Raw genomic sequence first — 21,444 nt, forward strand, 5'->3', positions numbered from 1 at the left:
AACCTTAGTTGACTCAGAATTAAAAAGGGTTTAATTATAATGGCTCACAACATGAATAGACAGGCTGATGCACAAAGTTGAGTTGCATCCTTTCCAGGGAAGAGTCCAGTATTTTTATTAATAAAAAGTCATAACTAGACTAAGAGCCCAAGGAAATGACCTTTATAGCAGTTAGCATGCTAGACTCTGCAAAGTTTAAGGGACTGCCAAAGAAGTCTTTTTAATTCCTACTGCTACCTTCATAGAGGACACCTAAAAAAAGCTGTTTTATAGCTAGCCCCACCTGAATTAAAATATTTTAAACTGTTGCACATTGCCTTAAAAAACAAGTAAACATAAACAAAAGACACACACACACACACATTCATTCACTCACACACTTCAAAGGTTTTCATGTTAACATAATCAAAATTTAGAGGAAAAAAATGGTCTGCCTGTAACTTTTAACAATGTATGCACTGTTAACCTAGTTTAGTTCCAGGGCAAGAGTATATAAGGATGAGTCATCCAAACCCACCCTAGCTATTAAATTCCCTCATCCCTCCCCTAACACATGAAGCTGGGAACTGGTTGCCAAGTAATAAGACATAACATATATAAATAAAATACAATTCATTGCTACAAAACAGAGTGCATTTCTTGGTCTCTTCACCATTGTTTCTTTTGTCATTTCTTTTATTGATCTGAATTTCTGTACTACATATTTCTGGTAAAGTTCCAACAAATATGAATGAAAGGACATTAGGAACTCCATAACTAGAAAAATTCAGGGATCAAGAACTATTTATAGATTCTCAGACAGTTTAACTATGAGAAGTGTGGTAGAAAATGAATGAAATAAGACTGCAGAGAAGATAAGCCTAGGGCTGGAGGAAGTGGTGAGACAAAGGAGTGGGTGGTAGCAGACCTACTAAATCTTTACTTTTCTAATTAGATAAGCAATGTATAATAACTTGTAAATAAAGCTGAGATTGTAAACAATTTTTAAAGCTAACTTGGGTTTCTTTTCTCTCTCCTAAAACTGAATGTTGGAAGTCAATATTGTAAAAATAGAATGGAATTTATTCTTTGCAAGAAGGAACTCTTAACAAAACACCAAAGGACATGTGCTGGCATTTGATTATCTTAGTTATTATTATATTACCTTGTATTATTCTTCATTTAGTTTCATTTGGGGATTAGTCATGTCTCCTCAGTTTGTTTATAAGTTTCTTGTGGGCACTGTGCCCATTTCATAAGCTTTGGGGGGGGGGGGTGAGAGAGTGTGGTCTGGTAGCAGAAGTCTAGACTTGCAACAGAAATATCTGAGTTCTTATTCTGCCTCTGACACTTCCTGGCTGTGTGATCATGAACAAGTTTTTCAGCCTGTCTGATTGTCAGTTTCCTCGGTGTGATCCTCAGTCAGATAATCAGGAAATGATAAAACTTATAATATATTCTTCACAGTGTTGTGAGGCTTAAACAATATAAGGCACTTTGATGCAAATTATTTGCTGAACCTGGGTCAGGTCTCTCTTGAATTTTTTTTTCTCCATACTTCTCTGCTGTTGCCAAAGACTAGTGTACATGCACATTAGGGCACAACCAGGTCAGAACTATAGATAGTGGACCCTAACTATAGATAGTGGATCTCAAATTCCTAATAAATTCTCTTCTGGAAAGGTGGACCTAAAAAACCCTATTTAGCCAATAAAATGCAGGAGCTCTTAAGAGACCTTAGCATGATAGCCATTGGGAGCAGGCACGGTAAAAGAACAGCCACACTCACTGTTTCTACAATTACAGATAGGTGATGAGATGGTACAGTGACTAGGATACTAGATTTGGAGTCATGAAGTCCTTGGTTCAAATACTATCTCAGACACTAGTCAAGTTCTATACCTTAAGTTTCTCCAGCTAATTCAATGGGTATAACAATACATCACAGGATTGTTGAGAAGTTAGCATGAGATTAATATATGTAAACTTTAAAGCACCATATAATGACCGGGACAAATTATCAGGGACAGTGATAGAATCATTACTGCCCTTCTATTCAAATTCCAATTAGGAAACTGGACTTGCAAAATAACTAACTAGTAGAACATAACCAAAGAAATCATGCAGTAAGATTGATGAGTGGCTACAATTCTTTCAATTTTACTTATAAAGATGAGTTACAGAATCACATTACATTAGATTAAAAGGGGACAAAATTATATATGCAATTAAGCATGACTAATTTGTAGGTTTGGTGGGGGAAAGGGAGGCAGGACAGGAGAACAGGAACTGTGTTCACTGTGTTAACTGAGTTATTGCAAAGTGTTTCTAAGTGGATTTTAGAGTCCTCCAAAGCAGTTGGTTTAATCATGTTTGTTATTCATATCTGGAATGGAGAAACATGGGTTTAAGAAGGCAAATGGCTGAAGCTAAGTCACTTCTTAGTTGATAGTTACAGTTGGTATTTGTAAAATAGGAAGTCCCAGAGGAGTAGGACAATTAAGGGCATTTAAACCTGGTCAATTGGAAGTAAGGGTGGAAACGGCATAGATAAAGAGAGAAATTAGTGGGTTTTGAGTTCCAAACATGATCTTATCACTGATTATTGTAACATTTTAAGACAGCTATTTAATCTGTTAGTAATTTTGTTCCCCCAACATGTAAAATAGAAATAATTAACGTGACTTACTACTTCTCTGTACTTTTATGAGGAAGGACTAGCAAATGGTTGGTAAATTTAAGAATCTGAAAGAGGATCTCTGTAGAGAATCTTCCAAATCTATATACTACAAACCTATACTCCTAGAAGGAAAAGGAAGAGAGAGTTGGAAAGGGCTTCAGAGGTCACCCAGTTTATTTCATAGAGGAGGAAAGTGAAGTGAAGAAAGATGAAAGTCTGAAATCAAACACAGCAAGATATTGGCAGAAAGTTGAGAATTAGAACCAGGACACTTAACTATCCAATTAAGAGAACAAAAAAAAAAGATAATATTGTAGGAGAAAAGGGCAGTTAGACAGAGCACCAGCCTCAAAGTCAGGAGGACCTGAATTCAAATTTTGTCCTCAGACACTTAACACTTCCTAGCTGTATGATCCTGGGTGAGTCACTTAACCCCAATTACCTCAGCAAAATTAAAAGAGAAAGAAATGAAGCATACACAATTTTACCATTTGGACACATGTCAGGGAAAAGACCTAGATAAATAAGAAACAACTGTTGGAAGTAAAGATTTAAATGATACAATGCAGGAAAGCTGGTCTAATTATGAGATATGCTTAGTGAAAATTATTTATCAACTTAAATACATATACATAGATAGATAAATATCTTTAAAAATATTTTAAAGTATTATTTATTACTTGGACAGCCTGATGGACAGCCTGAATAACATGTAAAAAGCATGTACCCATAGAATGTAAAAAAAGTTCTAAAGGAAGGTTTCTAGCACATTGAAAGGTCTAATGAAGAATGGGAGCAGGAAAAGACAGATGGGTTGGGATTTGCACTGATGGACTCATATCACTGAGATCCTACATGCAATGTAATTTCAAAGATAGATAGCTTAAAAATAACCACACCCTTGGCTTCAAGTAAACAGAACCGCAATCTCTCTAAAACTAGAGTCACCCCTTAGCACTACAAGCAGAGAAAGGTAAGACCAAAGAGATGATTTTTGTTTTATACCTTGAAAGCCAGAAAATATAGGTTGTGTTGAAATAGTGGTCACAAAATTCATATTTAAAAATTTAGAAAACACAGTAAACTAAATTCTGAGAGAGAAATCCAGGGGAAAAAATTACAGCAAGTTATTTGTCCAGCCTAATTCAGCATAAAAAGACAGAGATGTCTGAGGACCCTTGATGTTCTAGGGCAATATGCAAACATTTCAGAGTCCCTTGCTAGCAAAGCAAAAGGAGGTTCCAAGCTCAGGAGCACCCCAGGCCCATAGCAAAAACAATTGATCTGCAAACCATATTGAGGAGAAAAAAATTAAGAACCACTATACTTGAACATTATAATAAAAAAAAAAAGACCCTAGGCATACTATTTTTAAAAAAATAAAAATTTTCCCCAGTTACATGTAAAAGAATTTTTAAACATTTGTTTCTAACACTTTGAGTTCCAGATTTTCTCTCTTCCTCACCCCAATTAAGTAGGCTCATGTGAAGTTATGCAAAATATTTCCATACAAGTCATGTTGTGAAAGAAAATATATTCTCCCACTGCCCCTCCCCCCAAAAGAACCTCAAGAAAAATAAAGTTTAAAAAATGCTTCAATCTGTATTCAGACACAATCAGTTCTTTCTCTGGGTATGGATAAGATTTTTCATCAAAAGTCTTTCATAATAGTCATGGATCATTGTATTGCTGAGAATAACCAATCATTCACAGCTGATCATCTTATTTATTGCTATTACTTTGTAAATAGTACATTTTACTTTGCTTGAACTCATGGAAGTCTTTCTAGCTCTTTCTATGAACTTCCTGCTCATCATTTTTTAAAGCACAGTAATATTTCATCATAACCACATACCATAATTTATTCAGACATTTTCCAAGTGATGGGTAGCCCCTCAATTTTCAATTCTTTGCCCTGAGATAATAAATGCTATAAATATTTTATATAGATCCTTTACCTTTAAAAATTATTTTGGCATACAGTAGGCATGCTATTTCAAGAAATATTAAAACTGTCCAGATCTCTAGAACCAGAGAAAAAAGTAGAAATAAAAAGAATTCATTGATCACCTGCTGAAAAGAACTCCAAAATGGAAACTCCTAGGAGCATCATAGTCAAAATCCAGAGTTTTCAGGTCAAAGAAAAAATGCTGCAAGCAACCAAAAAGAAAGAATTAAAGTACTGAGGAATCACAGTCTGGATCATACATAATTTAACAACCACCACTCAGGACTGGAGACTTTGAAATATTCCAGAAAGCAAAAAAGGATTAGGCTTATAGCCAAAAACAAATTACCCAGCAAAACTGAATATGATGCTATTAATTTTTTTTTTAACAAAATAGAGCATTTCTAAGCATTCTTGATGAAAAGACCAGAGCTGGGTAGAAAGGTTGAAATTAAAACACAGAAGTGAAAAAAACATAAAAAGATAAAAGTGAATGAAAAATGATAAGGGAATAAATGAATTTAAATAAATGACTTAAAATGATAACATTAAATTATGAGGGAATGATAAGTGTCTCTTTTGAATTCAAACATCAACAGGAGGGACAGCTAGTTGGTGTAGTAGATAGAGCACCAGCCCTGAAGTCAGGAGAATCCGAATTTAAATTTTGCCTCAGATGCCTAACACTTCCTAGCTGTGTCACTTAACCCCAATTACCTGAGCAAAAAAACAAACAACAAAAAACAAAATAAAAACAAACAACAAAAACATCAACAGGAGTCAAAGAAGGAATAAAATTAAATAAGACCTTGGCGTGTTTCTGTTGTTTGATGATCTTAGAAAAGAATGGAAAGAAAGAAGATGAATATACTGAAGGAAAGGAAAGTTAGAGAAAGTCATCTTATATGACTCATATACAAGTAGAATTCTAAACAAATAAGAAGGAACCCAGGGAGGAAGCAGCTGATTCTTGAACTTCTCTCTCATCTGAATTGCTCAAGAGAAAACACACACATAGTTTGAAAAGTATATTTCTTTCAAGGGGGAAATTGGAGAGAAAGGGAAGAAGGAAGGAAGGAGAATCAGGTGGTAGATAAAAGGAGAGACCAGATCTAAGTAAGCAAATTCTAAGTACATACAAACATATTTATATTTTTATAAATATTACATAAATAATAAAAATAAAAAATAAAAAAGCTCTTTGTGAAGTGTCAGAAATTGGGAATATGACTAAAGAATTGATGAACAAGTTACAAACTTAATGGAATACTTTTGTGCAGAACTCTCAGCAATGTAATAAACAACAGAATTCCAGAGGATTGATGAAACATGCTGCCCAACTCCTGATAAAAAGGTGAAGGTCTCAAAGTACATAATGAAACAATTTTCTTTTTAGATATAAAATTGTTTTGATTGACTATATGTGTTTGCAATGGGTGTTGCTTTTCTTGTACTCTCAATTGCAGAGTAGGGATTGGAGAGGAAGAGAGAAGTCAGATTTTAGGTAATTAAAAGAAATTATTTTTCAAAAGCAAAAACAAAAAAAAAGTATGATATGAGCTCAATACTATTCATAGTAAGAAGTCATCAACATAAGACAACTGAAGTACAGAAATAATTTTCTATTAGGGTTGTAGTTCCAATTCCCCATTTCAGAAAAATTTATGTCAGTGTCTATAAAAATGATCAAGAAGTTTTTAGTTGTTCCCACTTCCCCTTGTCCCTTATTAATCTCTATTCTATGGGCGTAGAGATAATGTCTTATTCTTTGTATTCTCTGTGATATTTTTCATGTAGACAGTGATCAATAAATCTGTATTGAACATTTTTAAAAAACAATACATTTATCTCCCTAATTATATCTTGTCTAGGCTAATATTAAATTTTAGTTTGCTTTCATTAAACACAAATGACCAAAGTAAAAGTATATCTGCGAATGTGCTAGGTAGATAAGCATAACTAGAATTTTTAAAATAGACCCAAATGATCCTTAAATCATGTAATCTCCATGTGGATAATTCCCGCTTTTCTCCAAAGCTTGATAATGTGTTTAACATCCTTTCTAATACACCACACTATTTCCCCAGTAACAGTGCTACCTTACCAATTACAGTCCAATAGCCTCTAGAGCAGTGGTTCTCAAAGTGTGGTCTAGAGAATCCCCTGGGGTCTTTGAAATTCTTTCTGAGGGTCTACAAATTCAAAATTAGTTTTTATGTTTAATATGGTAAATATCTATAAATATAACCCATCACAAACAAAAACTCTTTGAACAGAATCTTAATTTTAATAGTATAAAGATATTGAGGACAAAAATTTGAAAGTGGACAAAAATACTATATTATATAACAGCAGTCACCAAAACCATTTGGTATTGGCTAAGAAATAGACCGGTAGATCAGTGGAACAGATTAGGTACAAAGGACAAAAAAGGGGGAAAAAAAAAAAAAAGAAAGTGGACAAAAATTTGAGAACCACTGCTCTAAAGTCACAGCTCACAATTTTTCTCCAATCCTTTCCTCCATCCTCTGAGGTCTGGGAAAGATCCTAATTTAGAAAGGCCAGTCATCCACTGCATTCCAGACCATCACCAATCATCTTGACTTTTATCTTGCTATTGGACGTCAATGAATCTGGAATAGTGAGACTTATTCTTTTACCAGGCTCTATCCAAATCCAATTCATAAGTGGTCAAGACATCACCTTCTTGATATCATTAGTCCTTCTGAGAACAGAGGATGAACAATTACCACCTCCATCCTCATCAATTCTACTTCCAGGTGTACTACTACTAGAGCATTCCATTTTCACCTCTGCCCTCTAGTTCCATAATGAGGAATTTCCCTTTATACTGAGGTTCTTACTCACATACCTCACATACTTCTTCCATCTTCTGGCACTCATAGAAACTGGAATAGAATTATATTTATCTATTCTTTTAAATATTTGTCTTGGAGATGTGGTTTTTAGATTCAATCTAACTTCTGATGGCTGTTTCATTAATGTGGAAAGCAGGTCCCAAAGTTTTTCCCCCCAGTTGCTGTTCAGTAGCTTCAGTCGTACCATTTGGAAGCCAGAAGCTCTCAAAGAAACTGAAAAGCCTGGAAAAGATGGAGGAGACTGGGAAAAACTCAAGAGCCTAGAAGAGATCAAAGAGCCCTCAGGATGGACTCTGGGACATAGCTTACAAATGAAAGGTGTCTTGTGAAGTGTCCAAATGGAAGAGGACTTCCCTCTACATGATGGAGTCCAACAGATAAATGCTCCTGTTTGCAGAAGACCTTGTACTAACTACAATGAGCAGTCCATGGGAGCCTAAGTGTGAGAACGTTAATGTAAGCTGCCCTGAGTAAATAAATGTAAATAACAAAAGAAGCTCCACCTATCCCATGGGAAAACTTGCATGTGATCCTAGGCCATTCCTGACACTAAATCTTCTTTGTTCTGTTTCTATATAATATTTGACCTGGTTTAAGAGTAGGTGCAAGGATACACTATTCAGTTCTCTTGCTAAGAGCCAGTCTTGTGATTAGACTCCCTAAACTCCACTTAACCAGATAAATCCTAATAAATCTACACATATAATCCTATGCTAGTGTAGACTCACCTTCTTTCTTTGATTTTTAGCATTCCCTGAGGACCTGCCATTCTATATTTAGGAGGGATTATATGCTATACATATACTGTGCTTTTAAAAATGGTAGTGACACAGGCTCTTGTGTCTATAAAAGATCCTTAACATTATAGGCATATTCAATTAAATACACTATTAATTCAAATCAATTCAAAGAGCATATTAAGTTCTTCTGTCAAGACACTGTTCTAGGTGATGGGAATATTAAGATGAAATAAATGTTCTTGTCCTGAAAGAGCTTATTTTCTAAACAAGAAAAACAACAGACACAGAAATTGTATCTATCTGTCTATCTACAAATGTATGTACACACATATGTATATACATATATGCACACATATATTATATATGTAAATATACATATATAAAATACAAAGTGATAGAAGATCACTTTGAGGGAAGAGTGGAGGAGGACAAAAGTGTCAAACTCACAGTTTACAAACTTTTGAGTGCAGTCCCAACAAGATTAAAATATAATTGGAAAATATTTAACAAAATAAAAATATAACAAAACATTGTTCTTCAGTCATTTTGATCTTACCTGACTCTGTAACCCCATTTGGAGTTTTCTTGGCAAACAATACTGTAGCAGTTTGTTATTCCCTTCTCCAACAATATAACACATATACTGTTAATTTGAGGTTTTCTAAATTTATATGTAGAGACCAGTGGAGATCAGTCTCTATTTGAGTTTTCCACCACTGGAGTATAGCACTAACACTGATGGGATTAGAAAAGGGATTGGCCCAATAGATCCATAAAGGAAAAACCAAAGTTTTTAATAGTCCCTGTTGTCCAGACTATTACATGCAGTTAAATGGCCTGTTCATGAATTACTTTGTTTTTCATCTGTGTATGTCCATTAATAAGTTACCCAGAAGTATTGAAAGGTTAAGTGACTTGCCCATTGTTACATAGCTAGAAATGTGTCAAAGGAAGGATTTAAACTCATAGTTTCCTAATTCTAAGGCAGGCTCACAGGGTACCTTTCTGAAGTACAACTAAGTGCAGATAAGTGTAGATAATGAAACCCACTTGTGAAATGGTTATTCTAATTTATACTACTATAAGTTATAATTATAGAAAATATCTTAATTGGTTTCAGGTAAATAGAAATATGTATTTCTATTTTATCTGAACTTTTAAAATGTGACCTTTTCATAGGATTCACTATTTTCATTAATCAGGACTTGGCTGTAGTCAATGGCAACAATGTTGGAACAACTATGGGAACACAGATATACTAAAAATATACAAATACATGTGGTGGGGACTACAGAGTCCCACAAAGAAAAAATTGATTAATTGGGTCTAGACTTAGGAGGAAGATGCTGGGTAAGATTGCATCTGGGAAATTGCATAGTACTTTGGAGATCCTAAACTGTTTCCTCCAACACATCCTAAACACAAGCATTCTTCCAGTAACATCATACGGTCACAAATCTTCATATACTCAGTCTCTGAGAAACTGAATAGGCTAAAACAAGATGGTAAGACTTTCTTCAACTGCCACTCAAATTAGGAGGTTAGATTAGTGCTTCCACAAAAGTTCTAGGAGTTCTAAGGGTTAGTAGTTTTTCTACTACTATGGCTCGAAAGCCACTACAAGCTCCATTAATTGTACATTTGTTGTCTTCCTTTCATGACCTCATTTAGGGTTCTCTTGGCAAAAATACTAGTTTGTCCTTTCCTTCTCTGGCTACAGTTGAGGAACTGAGGCATTGGGGCTAATTGATGCCTAGGGTCACACATTTGGTAAATGTCTGGGGATGACTTTGAATTCAGATGCCTGACCCCAGACCCGGTGTTCTATCTGGGGATGACTTTGAATTCAGATCCCTGACCCCAGACCCGGTGTTCTATCTGGGGATGACTTTGAATTCAGATCCCTGACCCCAGACCCGGTGTTCTATCTGGGGATGACTTTGAATTCAGATCCCTGACCCCAGACCCGGTGTTCTATCTGGGGATGACTTTGAATTCAGATGCCTGACCCCAGACCCGGTGTTCTATCCCCCGGACCACCTAGCTGCCCACAACTGTGCCTTAGGAATGTTATGACAAGTTTGAGAGGCAATGCTGTATAATGATTAGGAGCCAGTTCCAGCCTTGCCAGAAACAAACAGCGGCTGAAGGCCCCTGCATAAGACACTTTAGCTTTCTTTCGGTGCTCAGGCAAGTCTAAGACTATACTTTTCAGAGCAGGTGTATAGCTCTGCACGAATGGGGGAAATTTCCTCTATCAATGAAACCTCGGGTCGAGCCTCCTGTGTCTCACACCAATGGCCGACCGGGCGCTGGAGATTGAAAATCAAAGAGGAAACATCCCCTACTCTCAAGGCTCTTACATTCTAAGAAGAGACTAAGTTAGTGACGTAGGGAAAGAGCCTATGTAAATTAGGTTATTAATAATCCCTTATGTACTTCTTGCCATTTCCAAAATATTTTTTAAAATGTCAGCGCTGTTGGCTCAAACATAGAAGGCTAAATGACTTTCTTTTTGCTTGCTAATAGTTGGTGGACAGGCCCTTGGGCTGCACTTCCGTTCTCGTGTGAGGCGGTGGCGCGGGCACTGGCCTCAGTTTCCTCATCTGTAAAACAAGAGGAGGGGCTTTAAAGCCAGAATTACTGTTCTTCGGAGTCCCTCTTTTCGCCCAGACGTAGCTAGGGATTCCAGTAAAACAAAACAACATTAAAAAAACAAACTCGCTCCTAGTTTGACCTTCTTCTCGGCGGTCAGTTACTCCAGCCTCTCCTGGGGGAGAGGAGGGGGTAATTATTAACTCCAGGTTTCAGTCTCTGAAGTCACGGCCGAACTGGAAGGAGCTGGGATTCGAGACCGGGAACCGTGAGCCCCCCCATAGAACCAGCTCAGACCCAGCACCTCAGGCCGCGCTAAGTCAAGACGAGAAGAGGTAAGACACACCGGAGTTCCCCAAGCCAGTACTTCCACTGCGCAGGCGCAAGTGGCCTTCTTCCCGTAACATACAAGGCTAGCACGGCCACGAGAGCGCTTCACAGAGAACGAGCGCGCGCCCGGGGTTTCTTCGCCTCTTTCGGCCTTTCCCCTCTCCTACCCCATTCCCTCTAGCCCGCATTCCCCCAGTACGAAGGTGGAGCGCGCGCGCGCGCGTGAGCCCAAGGCGGCGCGCACGTGGAGAAGGAACCAGGGAGCAGGGTTTGGTGACGCCTCCCGCGCGCGGTGCTCTACGTCACGGGTGCGTGTGTAGTGGCGGCAGGGCTGCCGTCGGCGACGGCGGCTTAGGCAAGCGGTTTGGCCGCTCCGGCAGGCGGGGGTGGGGTGGCTTGGCTTGGCAGCCGAAGGAGTAGACGACGACGACGACGACGAAGACGACTCCGACTCCTCCTCTCCCCTCCTCCCTCAATCCCGACTGGTGAGGAGCTTTGGTCGCCGCCGCCAGCCCCGGCTTCTCGGTCGTTGCTGAGCCTGGAGCGCCAGGCCCCGGCGCTTCCCCTTTTTCTCCTTCCCCAGCGGCCAGCCGGGCCCCCGCCGACCGCAGCCGGCCTCCGCGGAGGAGGACGGCGCGCTGCCCTTTCCTCGCCGCCGGGAGCTCCCATGTGAGGGACGGGCCTGGCCCTCGCCGGTCCCCAGCTGCGTGACTGACTCGATCCTCCGACCCCGGACCTGCCGCCTCGACTCTTCACCCTCTCTCTCGGGGGTCCCTCCACTTTCCCCCGCGTCCGGGTCCACGCTTCCTTCCCTCCCCCCCAGCCCCCGGGGGGGAGCGGTGACAGGCCGTGAAGGGGGAGGGGGGGTGGGTTGGGCCGAAAGTGGGGGCGCCCCCCAGCCCAGCCCCCTCGGAGGACCGCGGAGGCCCCCGCCTTGGGCCCGTGGAGCACTAGGAAAGGCCATCCTGAGATCTACTAACCAGGCACGGACGTCTCGATCTGGCTGGTGACGGTCCCCCGCCCCCTCCAGCCCTTGGAGCCAGGTATATGTGTGTGTGTGTGTGTGTGTGTGTGTGTGTGTGTGTGTACGCGCGTGTGTGCGCGCGCGCACGCGTGTGGTGGTGATTCCAGTGCAAGGGTAAAGGGCTGGGCTTGAAGCAGGAGGGGAGGGAGCATACATGTGGCAGCTGGGCCGCTGCCTGGAGGAAGATGGAGGTACGGGTGTTAGGGTCACTGAAGAGCAGGGATGGAACTCCACGGAGGCCTCGGCTTCAGGAAGACTGTCCGGGGTCGGGGCTGTTGCCGGTAAACCCGCTGTTGTGTGTAGTTGGGGGCCTTGTCAACTCTTGGGACTGTCACAGGCTGGGATAAGGAAAGCGCTTGTTGGTAGCATTGCTGGGCCTGTACATCGCTAACTCGGTTCTGGCTTTACACTGATTCGGTCCTATTAGGAAGACAGGCTTTAAGAATACGGGTTGGACCTCTTGTGAGCTTATTGATTTTGTATCAGGGGCCCGCCTTTTTTTTTAAGAAAAGTGGATTGATGAGATAGAGGAATTCTGGAAATGAGCAATCTGTAAGTTTTAGAAAACTGTGGTTAGGAACAGTGTCTGGGAAAGTTGAGAAGCATTACCTAGCCCCCAAAGTGCTTGAGTAAAAAGTATCACGTTTCTTTAGTACTCTTCAATTTAAAGTTTATTTTCATTGTATTTCAAAGGAAATATTTACTGGCATCTTGCAGCTATATCTAGATTTTGTAAGAGAAGTGTGTTGAAGGTGTGAGCTAAACAGTTCCCTCTTTGGGCTGGGTTCTAAATACAAATAATTACTGCACTCTCTTGGACTCTAGCTTTTTCCATGAGTTTCTCAGCTTGGCCAAGGAATTCCTTGTTGTTGTTTTTTTAAACTTTAGATTTTCATAATATTTGAAGGTAAATTTTTTTCCAGTTGCTTTTTTGTTTTGGGGGGGAAATGCCTGTTTACACTTTTGTATTATGAAGAGATATAAAATGCTATTATGTTCATTCTGGAGTTGACTTTTCAAGCATGTAATAGACTTTGAAGTTTGATAATTTTATTGTTAGATAAGTGGCAGTGACTGCACACTTAAACTAATTTTCAAGTCTTAACATCTCCTTGTTTCATGTGATGTTTCTGAATTCTTTGAACATTTAATTTAAGAAATCATAGGAAGTTACATTCCATTCACCTTTAGGAAATTGAATGTTCATTCCTCTGCAGTGAGGGATAAAATGTATACTATATTCAAAAAGTTATTAAAGACAGACAGATATTTCTAAAAATTAATGATTTTTTTAAACTTTCATAACAGATTTGCTGTACACACGTATTTCTTTGCACTAGTTTAAGAAAAATACAAAGTTACCATATTTGTGAAATTCATTTTTTATGTCTGTAATATTCTTGAACATTAGTAAATGCCTACAACTGTGCTTAGAACTTTCGTATGATAGCTTGACAAACTGAGGGAAAAGATTATAGAATTAAAGGGATTTTGAAGTGATTCACAGATTGATTTTTTCTTTATAAAAGTGTGAATTCATTTGTTGGATTCATGTAGACATTGGTCTAATGATTATATAGTTATGATCTATGTAGAGGTTTGTCCTAAAATAAGCATCTACAAATAGATCCAACTTAGTTTTTTGGGAAGCTTTATAAACTTTTCATTTTTGTACTTATATTATTTTGTCATATTTGCCCTATTTTTCAAGGGGAGATAGCCATAATCTATGGTTAGGAATGTCTTGCTTTATTCAAGCCAAAAGAATCAAAATTTACATAAAGTATAATTAATTCACTAATGTCATTATTTATTTAAAAAAAAAAGATTAGTTCTTGCTTTATCATTAATGTATTTAAAATATCTGATTTAGAGGAAAAACACTTTACATGCAATTTTTTTTTTAAAGAACACATCTCCAATGTAAAGCAAGATAGTTTTGTATGAGTTGAGTTTACAAAGAACAAACCAAAAAAAAAGGAAAAAAAAGAAAACAAATGCCAAATAATCCTTTCTTTTATTGTCTAAGAATGTTAAATATTTACTACAAAATGTATCATTTGCTCTTGGATGCCCTCTGAACTCATTTGGGACAAATATTGTCTCTGTAGCTCATAGCAATTAATCATGTATTGCTTTTTGACCTGTATTATTACTTAACCTCTTAAATTGTTTAATGCTTGTATATATAACTTATCTCCTCAACTAGAAAGAGCAGGGGAAAAGTCTTATACTTTTTGTGTGTCTCACTCTGAGTTAATCAGATTTTGTTAACAGCTCTCAATAAGACAAATTTTATTTTCTTTTACGTTATAAAATTAGAGATGTGTTCTAATGGGAAAGTTTACCAGTATTGTGATTAGTAATATGATTGATTGTCTGTGTTCCTTGAAGAAACTGTAAAGACGATGTTGAAACTACTTCATTTGGCTCTGGTACCTTAATTAGATGAGAATACATTGTTTGTGAATTATAATCAGAACTGAGTGAACAAGACTAGTGTACCATTTTTAAGCATTCAAAACTGTTGTTATGAGTGACTGGAGTTATATGGAAGGGAGAACTATTGAAGAATGGGGGGGGGCGGTAAACGAGGGAAAGGAAGGAGAGATATTGAACTCTGGGTTTGAGAAGCTGAAACAAACTTTGACCAAAGGGAGGACTGAACTGTTGTGTCAGAGGAGTGTTATCTAGAAGAGTTTTAGACTCTATGGGCATCTATCTCAATTAGATGAGAATACATTGTTTGTGAATTATAATCAGAACTGAGTGAACAAGACTAGTGTACCATTTTTAAGCATTCAAAACTGTTGTTATGAGTGACTGGAGTTATATGGAAGGGAGAACTATTGAAGAATGGGGGGGGGCGGTAAACGAGGGAAAGGAAGGAGAGATATTGAACTCTGGGTTTGAGAAGCTGAAACAAACTTTGACCAAAGGGAGGACTGAACTGTTGTGTCAGAGGAGTGTTATCTAGAAGAGTTTTAGACTCTATGGGCATCTATCTCAGAGAGGAGGATCCAGTCTGAGGGAAGTCCTAAGACAAAACAAGCCTTTTTACCAACCTCCTGTCCAGATGTCTGTCCAAGATACTATAATATAATCTGTTGTTTTGTTACCCAAATGTTTCCTGAAAACTGAATTTTTCTTCTACTATAAAGACAAGAAATAACTAGAGATAAATGTAAGATTAGACAGAGAGCTTTTCTAGATAGTAGTAATTTTCCTAATTGGATAGTTGGAGCAATTGTTGACTGGATTAAAACTTTTCAGCTAAAATAAACTGCCAAAATCAGGAGGATCTGAGTTCAAATGTAGTCTCAAGACACTTAATAGTTCTGTGACCCTAGACAAGTCACTTAACCTCAGTTGCCTCCCAAAAAATATCCTTACAATTGAAAAAAAAAGTCAGGAAGTAGACTTTGGGTACCATTATTTTGCCCTTAGACTTAAAAGGAGCTAATAGTTATAACATGGTATTATGTAGGGGTTACCTTTAGTGATCTTAGAAAGCTGCTGAAATACTTGTTATTTTATTCAATACTGCAATTGCTTCTTAGGTAAAGAGTATTAGGACCTCATTGGCAGTTATTTAACTATGGTATTAGAAACAATAAACAGATAAATAAATGCATTGTCTCTACTGAGATACAAATTAAAGAACTATATGTCTAAAAAAAAATTTATAAGACTTTTCCAATTAGTGTACTAGGAAAAATAAATAAATATCGGGGTAATGATGTAAGCAACATTGCCAAGAATGCTTTCTCTTCCCCAAAAAGAACAGTGGAATTGTTCTTGTCTTTCTTTTCTTGGTATCCTATTTAATTTAAAATTCTACTACATTCTCCAAGAAGTTCTGCTTGACACAACTCTACTCCACCCCCAGTTCAGTTCATTTGAACAATTTATTAAGCACCTTGTTTGAAAAACAACAGTCTCTGCTTCAAGAAATTTCTATTTATTTGAGAGAAGAGGGACATTGGAGGGAGAGATAAGTAAATATCAAATACATAGAGTAATTTTGGTGAGTAATACATGAGAGAGTCAGGAGAAGCTTTGTGTAGGATGAGACATCTGAGCTGTCCCTTGAAGAAGTGAGGGATTTTAAAAGGGCAGTTGAAGCAGAGAAATCATTCTAAGTCTGAAAGACAGCTTGTACAAAGATATAAAGGTGAGAGATGAAACATTACCTTGAGAAATAGTAAGTAGACTACTTTCCTGGAGTATAGTATAGAATTTATAAACAGGATTAGTGTGAAATCATTCTGGAGAGATTGGACGCAGATTGTGAAGGGCTTTCAATAACAAATAGAACCTTTTTATTTTAGCCTAGAGGTACTGAAATTTCAGGGAAATGACATGGTCAAACCTGTATTATCAGAATACCATTTGGGCAACTATAAAGAGAATGGGTTGGAAAGGGTAGGGTAGAGAATGAAGGCAGTTGGCTTGAGTTAAGGGATCTGAATTATGGTGATGGCCATCTAAACAGAGAAAACTGGATGGATGTGAAAGATGTGGAAATAGAATCATGCAACATGGCAACTGATTGGATATGGAGAGACAGAGGATAACTCTGAGGTTGAGAAACTGGGCAACTGGAAGGGTGATGATGTCTGCAATGGAAATAGGGGTTCCTAAAAGGTTTGGTTTAAAAGAAAAAATAATGATTTCTATTTTGGGCTTGAGAGTTTGAGATGCCTTTGAGAGCCAGGCAGTAATTGTTTAGCACTCATTTGGTGATAGAGGATTGGAGCCCAGGAGATATTAGGGATAGATTTGTAGATTTTAGTTATTTGATTGAGACAAATTGAATCCATAAAAGATAAAAAGATCAAGAGAGGATATACAAGAGGAAGAAGATCCTGAATAGGAGTCTCCAGTGATAACCATGATAAAGGTGCAAGGGGAACATAGTTGATGATGTTCCAACAAATGGGACTGAGAGGGGTTGGCCAGAGAAGTAGTAGGAAAATTAGGTGAGTTTGTTATGAAAGGTTAAAAATTAAATAGTAGCCAAGAAGAAGTAATAGTGTCAAAAGTTACAATAAGGTCAAAATGAATTAGGACTGAGAAAAGTACATTTTATTTAGCAGTTAAGGTATCATTAGTAACACTGGAGAAGTTTGAATAGAGTGATGAAATCAGAAGCTAGTTTTCTGGGATGTGAGGCAGCTGGTAGCATGTTAAAAGAGCTGGGCCCCAAGTCAGGAAGAGTTCAGTTTAAATACTCATACATTTTAATCTACCTTTGTATCCTTGGATATCTTATTTTACCTGTTTGCCTCCGTTTCTTCATCTTTAAAATATTAATATTAATTGTAATTATCTTTCAAGAGTGTTGTGAAGCTCAAATATTCGTAAAGCACTAACAGTTAACTTGTTTATTATTATTGTCAACAAATGTAGCTTTTTATCCCCTAGGAGCTTTGACTGTGAGGGGAAAAAAAAGAGGAATAAGATCATACTTTTAAAGATATGGCATGGTCAGGTGAAGGAGGGTTTTTTGTTGTTGTTGTTGTTGTTGTTGTTTTTTAATGCTAGGGGACATCTAGATTTGCAGATAAACAAAAAAGAAGTTCTTGCATATTTCATATATATATATTGATGTATGTAGACATATGCATATATAAATATATAGTATTAGAGCTATCTGATTAAGTGTCAAATTTCTCTATAGTTTCTTGTATAGAATGGGAATCCTATGGAATGAGGATAACCATACCAATAGTACCAAACTTGCCCAGGTTCTTGTAAAGCTTATGTAAGATAATCCACATAGAATGTTTTGCAAATAGCTCTATATAAATATTTGCTTTTTACTAGATTACTCCCCATGGATCCAAGAACCATATTAAAGGCTTTAAAATACTGTTTGTTGTTAAATGTTCAAGTCCCATGGAATCAGTAAGTTTTTCTAATTAAATGGAAATGACTAGTATTTTATGTATGTGTTGTTTTAGATGAGTGGTGGGTTTGTTTTTCTTTTAATGTTTCATATAATAGATATGTGAGAATTAAATGTATATAGTCTATTGACAAATGGATTTTAGGAATCTTCAGTTATTCCTTAATGACCTCTAAGGGCTCTTCTAGTTCTAAGTCGATATGTGATTTTTTTTGTGTAGATTTTATTATGTATTGGAGCCCAAATTTTTCTTGTGGAAATAACTTTCAGATTTATTCATTTTTGTGTTCACAAAGCAAAAATATATATATATATATATATTCATTACCATAAAGAACCATTAACACAAATACTAATAGGCTTCCAGTAATAATATGCAGTGACAAAAAATAGAGCACTAAAACCTCAAAGTGATTTCATTTCAATACCACTTACACGTTGCTATGAGATCACACTTTAAGAGGATATATAGATATATTCGTTTAAATCAGTGGGAAAATGATTCACTATACCAGTAATCATTTTATACGGGCAATTATACATAATTTATAAAGAATTTAACTTGTAATGGTGTATTTGGTTAATTATTTTGTAATAACAAATGCTACAAGGTGCCTTATTGTATTTTGTTTGTGACTGAAAAAAATCATCATTAGAACTTGAAATACTTTGTGATTATTTTTATTAAATTTGACTTAGGTACTTTTAAAATAATTATTCAGAATACCTCCCTCCTTTCTTTTGATGTTGAAGAGACCTGGAAGAAATCATAAAACTATTGAGTGCACTATAAATTTGTGTCATTTATTCTTACCTGGACCCTCACTGAAGCAAGGCAAACATCCTCTTCCTCCTTAATCCCTTCAGTTGCCCACTCTTTATAGCAGCTGTTCCACATTATCTTCTCTATCCTCTTAGTTGAGAACCTAATCTCATACCTCATGGGGGGGGGGGGGGGGGAGCTTCTGGTTAAGAGCTCTTCCTTCTTCTCTCCTCCTCATCTCATATCATTCAGACATTTCCCCTTGTTATCCTTTTCTTTACTCCTATCTTAGAGATGATCCTTCGCCAAAATTAGCCTTTCTAAAAGTACTCCATCTTATCTCCACTTTTCCAACAAAATTCAAAGTTACCAATGATCTCTTAATTGCCAGATCTCATGCCCTTTTCTAGGTACTACTTCTTGATATTTCTGCAGCCCTTGATCTTGTTGATCACTTTTTTCTCCTGTATACTCTCTCTTGGTTTTCTTTTGTATTTCTTCATACCTATACAACTGCTCCTTCTCAGTCTCTTATCTATTCTCTATATTATGTTACTTGTAAACTTACCAGTTCTTGTGGATGCAGTAATAATTTGGTGCATAAGATTTCTGAACTGTATAACTAGTCCTTATCTCTCCCATCAGCAACAGTCATGCACCATCAACTGCCTCTAGGACATCTTGAACTCAGCATGTTCAAAATAAACCCTATTTTTTTCTTGTCCTTGTCATAGATACCAATATCCTATCAGTCCCCAGGGTTTGCAACTTGAGAGTTGTCCTTTACAACTCATTTGCATTCATATCTATCACACATATCTTATCAAATCTTGTTTCTGCCTTCTGACTATTCCCTTCCTTTTACTTACACAGCCACTATCCTAGTTCAGACTCTCATCATTTCTCACCTGGACTATTGCAGTATTTATCCAACTGATCTACACTCATCCATCTCCTCATTCTAATCCAGTCTTTGTGCAGCTGCCTAAGTGATTTTTCTAAAATCTAAATCTGACCACATCAGTCCTTTGGCTGAGTTCCAGTGGCTCCCTAATAATTGCAGGATTAAATATAAATTTGCTTTATTTCCCACTTAAAGTTCTTCATAATCTGGCCCCTTCCTGTTATGGGCCAGAACTCTGAAACAAGGATTCTTACAAGGTGTTTAAGTCAGTGGAATTGATAAAGACAATAGTAGTTCAGTACATGTACTTAGTATTTCATATAATTCTTTTTTTTTTTTTCTAAATTTATTTTTAAAATTTAATTTAATTTATTTTTTTGACAGTACATATGCATAGATAATTTTACATTATCCCTTGTACTCCCTTCTGTTCCGAATTTTTCCCCTTCTTCCCTCCACCGCCTCCCCTAGATGGCAAGCATTCCCATACATATTAAATATGTTATAGTATATCCTAGGTACAATATATATGTGCAGAACCGAATTTTGTTGTTGTTGTTGCAAAGGAAGAATTGAATTCGGAAGGTAAAAATAATCTGGGGAGAAAAACAAAAAATGCTAACAGTTTACGCTCATTTCCCAGTGTTCCTTTTCTGGGTGTAGCTGAATCTGTCCATCATTGATCAATTGGAATTGGATTAGTTCTTCTCTATGTTGAAGATATCCACTTCCATCAGAATACATCCTCATACAGTATCATTGTTGAAGTGTATAATGATCTCCTAGTTCTGCTTGTTTCACTCAGCATCAATTGATATATAAGTCTCTCCAAGCCTCTCTGTATTCATCCTGTTGGTCATTTCTTACAGAACAATAATATTCCATAACATTCATATACCATAATTTACCCAACCATTCTCCAATTGATGGGCATCCATTCATTTTCCAGTTTCTAGCCACTACAGAAAGGGCTGCCACAAACATTTTGGCACATACAGGTCCCTTTCCCTTCTTTAGTATTTCCTTGGGATATAAGCCCAGTAGTAGCACTGCTGGATCAAAGGGTATGCACAGTTTGATAACTTTTTGGGCATAATTCCAGATTGCTCTCCAGAATGGTTGGATTCTTTTACAACTCCACCAACAATGCATCAGTGTCCCAGTTTTCCCACAGCCCCTCCAACATTCATCATTATTTGTTCCTGTCATCTTAGCCAATCTGACAGGTGTGTAGGGGTATCTCAGAGTTGTCCTAATTTGCATTTCTCTGATCAATAGTGATTTGGAACACTTTCATATGAGTGGAAATAGTTTCAATTTCATCATCTGAAAATTGTCTGTTCATATCCTTTGACCATTTATCAATTGGAGAATGGCTTTATTTCTTATAAATTAGAGTCAATTCTCTGTGTATTTTGGAGATGAGGCCTTTATCAGAACCTTTAACTGTAAAAATGTTTTCCCAATTTGTTACTTCCCTTCTAATCTTGCTTGCATTAGTTTTGTTTGTACAAAAGCTTTTTAATTTGATGTAATCAAAATCTTCTATTTTGTGATCAATAATAATCTCTAGTTCTCCTTTGGTCACAAATTCCTTCCTCCTCCACAAGTCTGAGAGGTAAACTATCCTATGTTCCTCTAATTTATTTATGATTTCGTTCTTTATGCCTAAATCTTGGACCCATTTTGAT

The 21,444-nt window shown here is 37.2% G+C and overlaps 2 protein-coding genes across 4 annotated transcripts in view; one reads left to right on the forward strand and one right to left on the reverse strand.

Annotated features, from left to right (window-relative positions):
• PROC (protein C, inactivator of coagulation factors Va and VIIIa) overlaps positions 1 to 8,944 on the reverse strand; it is a 76,642-nt gene extending 67,698 nt beyond the window's left edge. The window contains exons 1-3 of one of the 2 annotated variants that reach the window (XM_074301726.1): positions 8,783 to 8,944; positions 7,480 to 7,708; positions 4,730 to 4,809 (exon numbers count right to left, since the gene is read on the reverse strand). In XM_074301726.1, the coding sequence (XP_074157827.1) occupies positions 4,730 to 4,809; positions 7,480 to 7,497 (98 nt within the window). In that variant the 5' untranslated portion in view covers positions 7,498 to 7,708; positions 8,783 to 8,944. The remainder of the gene's footprint in view (positions 1 to 4,729; positions 4,810 to 7,479; positions 7,709 to 8,782) is intronic. The other variant, XM_074301728.1, reaches the window with a different exon arrangement.
• A 3,113-nt stretch (positions 8,945 to 12,057) lies between these two features.
• Positions 12,058 to 21,444, forward strand: part of MAP3K2 (mitogen-activated protein kinase kinase kinase 2) — a 94,483-nt gene continuing 85,096 nt past the window's right edge. Inside the window, exon 1 of one of the 2 annotated variants that reach the window (XM_074301724.1) lies at positions 12,058 to 12,194. The gene's annotated coding sequence lies outside the window, so the exon portion shown is untranslated. Of the gene's footprint in view, positions 12,195 to 12,373; positions 12,457 to 21,444 lie in introns of those variants that run through there. The other variant, XM_074301725.1, reaches the window with a different exon arrangement.

This window comes from Sminthopsis crassicaudata, chromosome 3, assembly GCF_048593235.1.
Source record: "Sminthopsis crassicaudata isolate SCR6 chromosome 3, ASM4859323v1, whole genome shotgun sequence".
Taxonomy (NCBI): domain Eukaryota; kingdom Metazoa; phylum Chordata; class Mammalia; order Dasyuromorphia; family Dasyuridae; genus Sminthopsis; species Sminthopsis crassicaudata.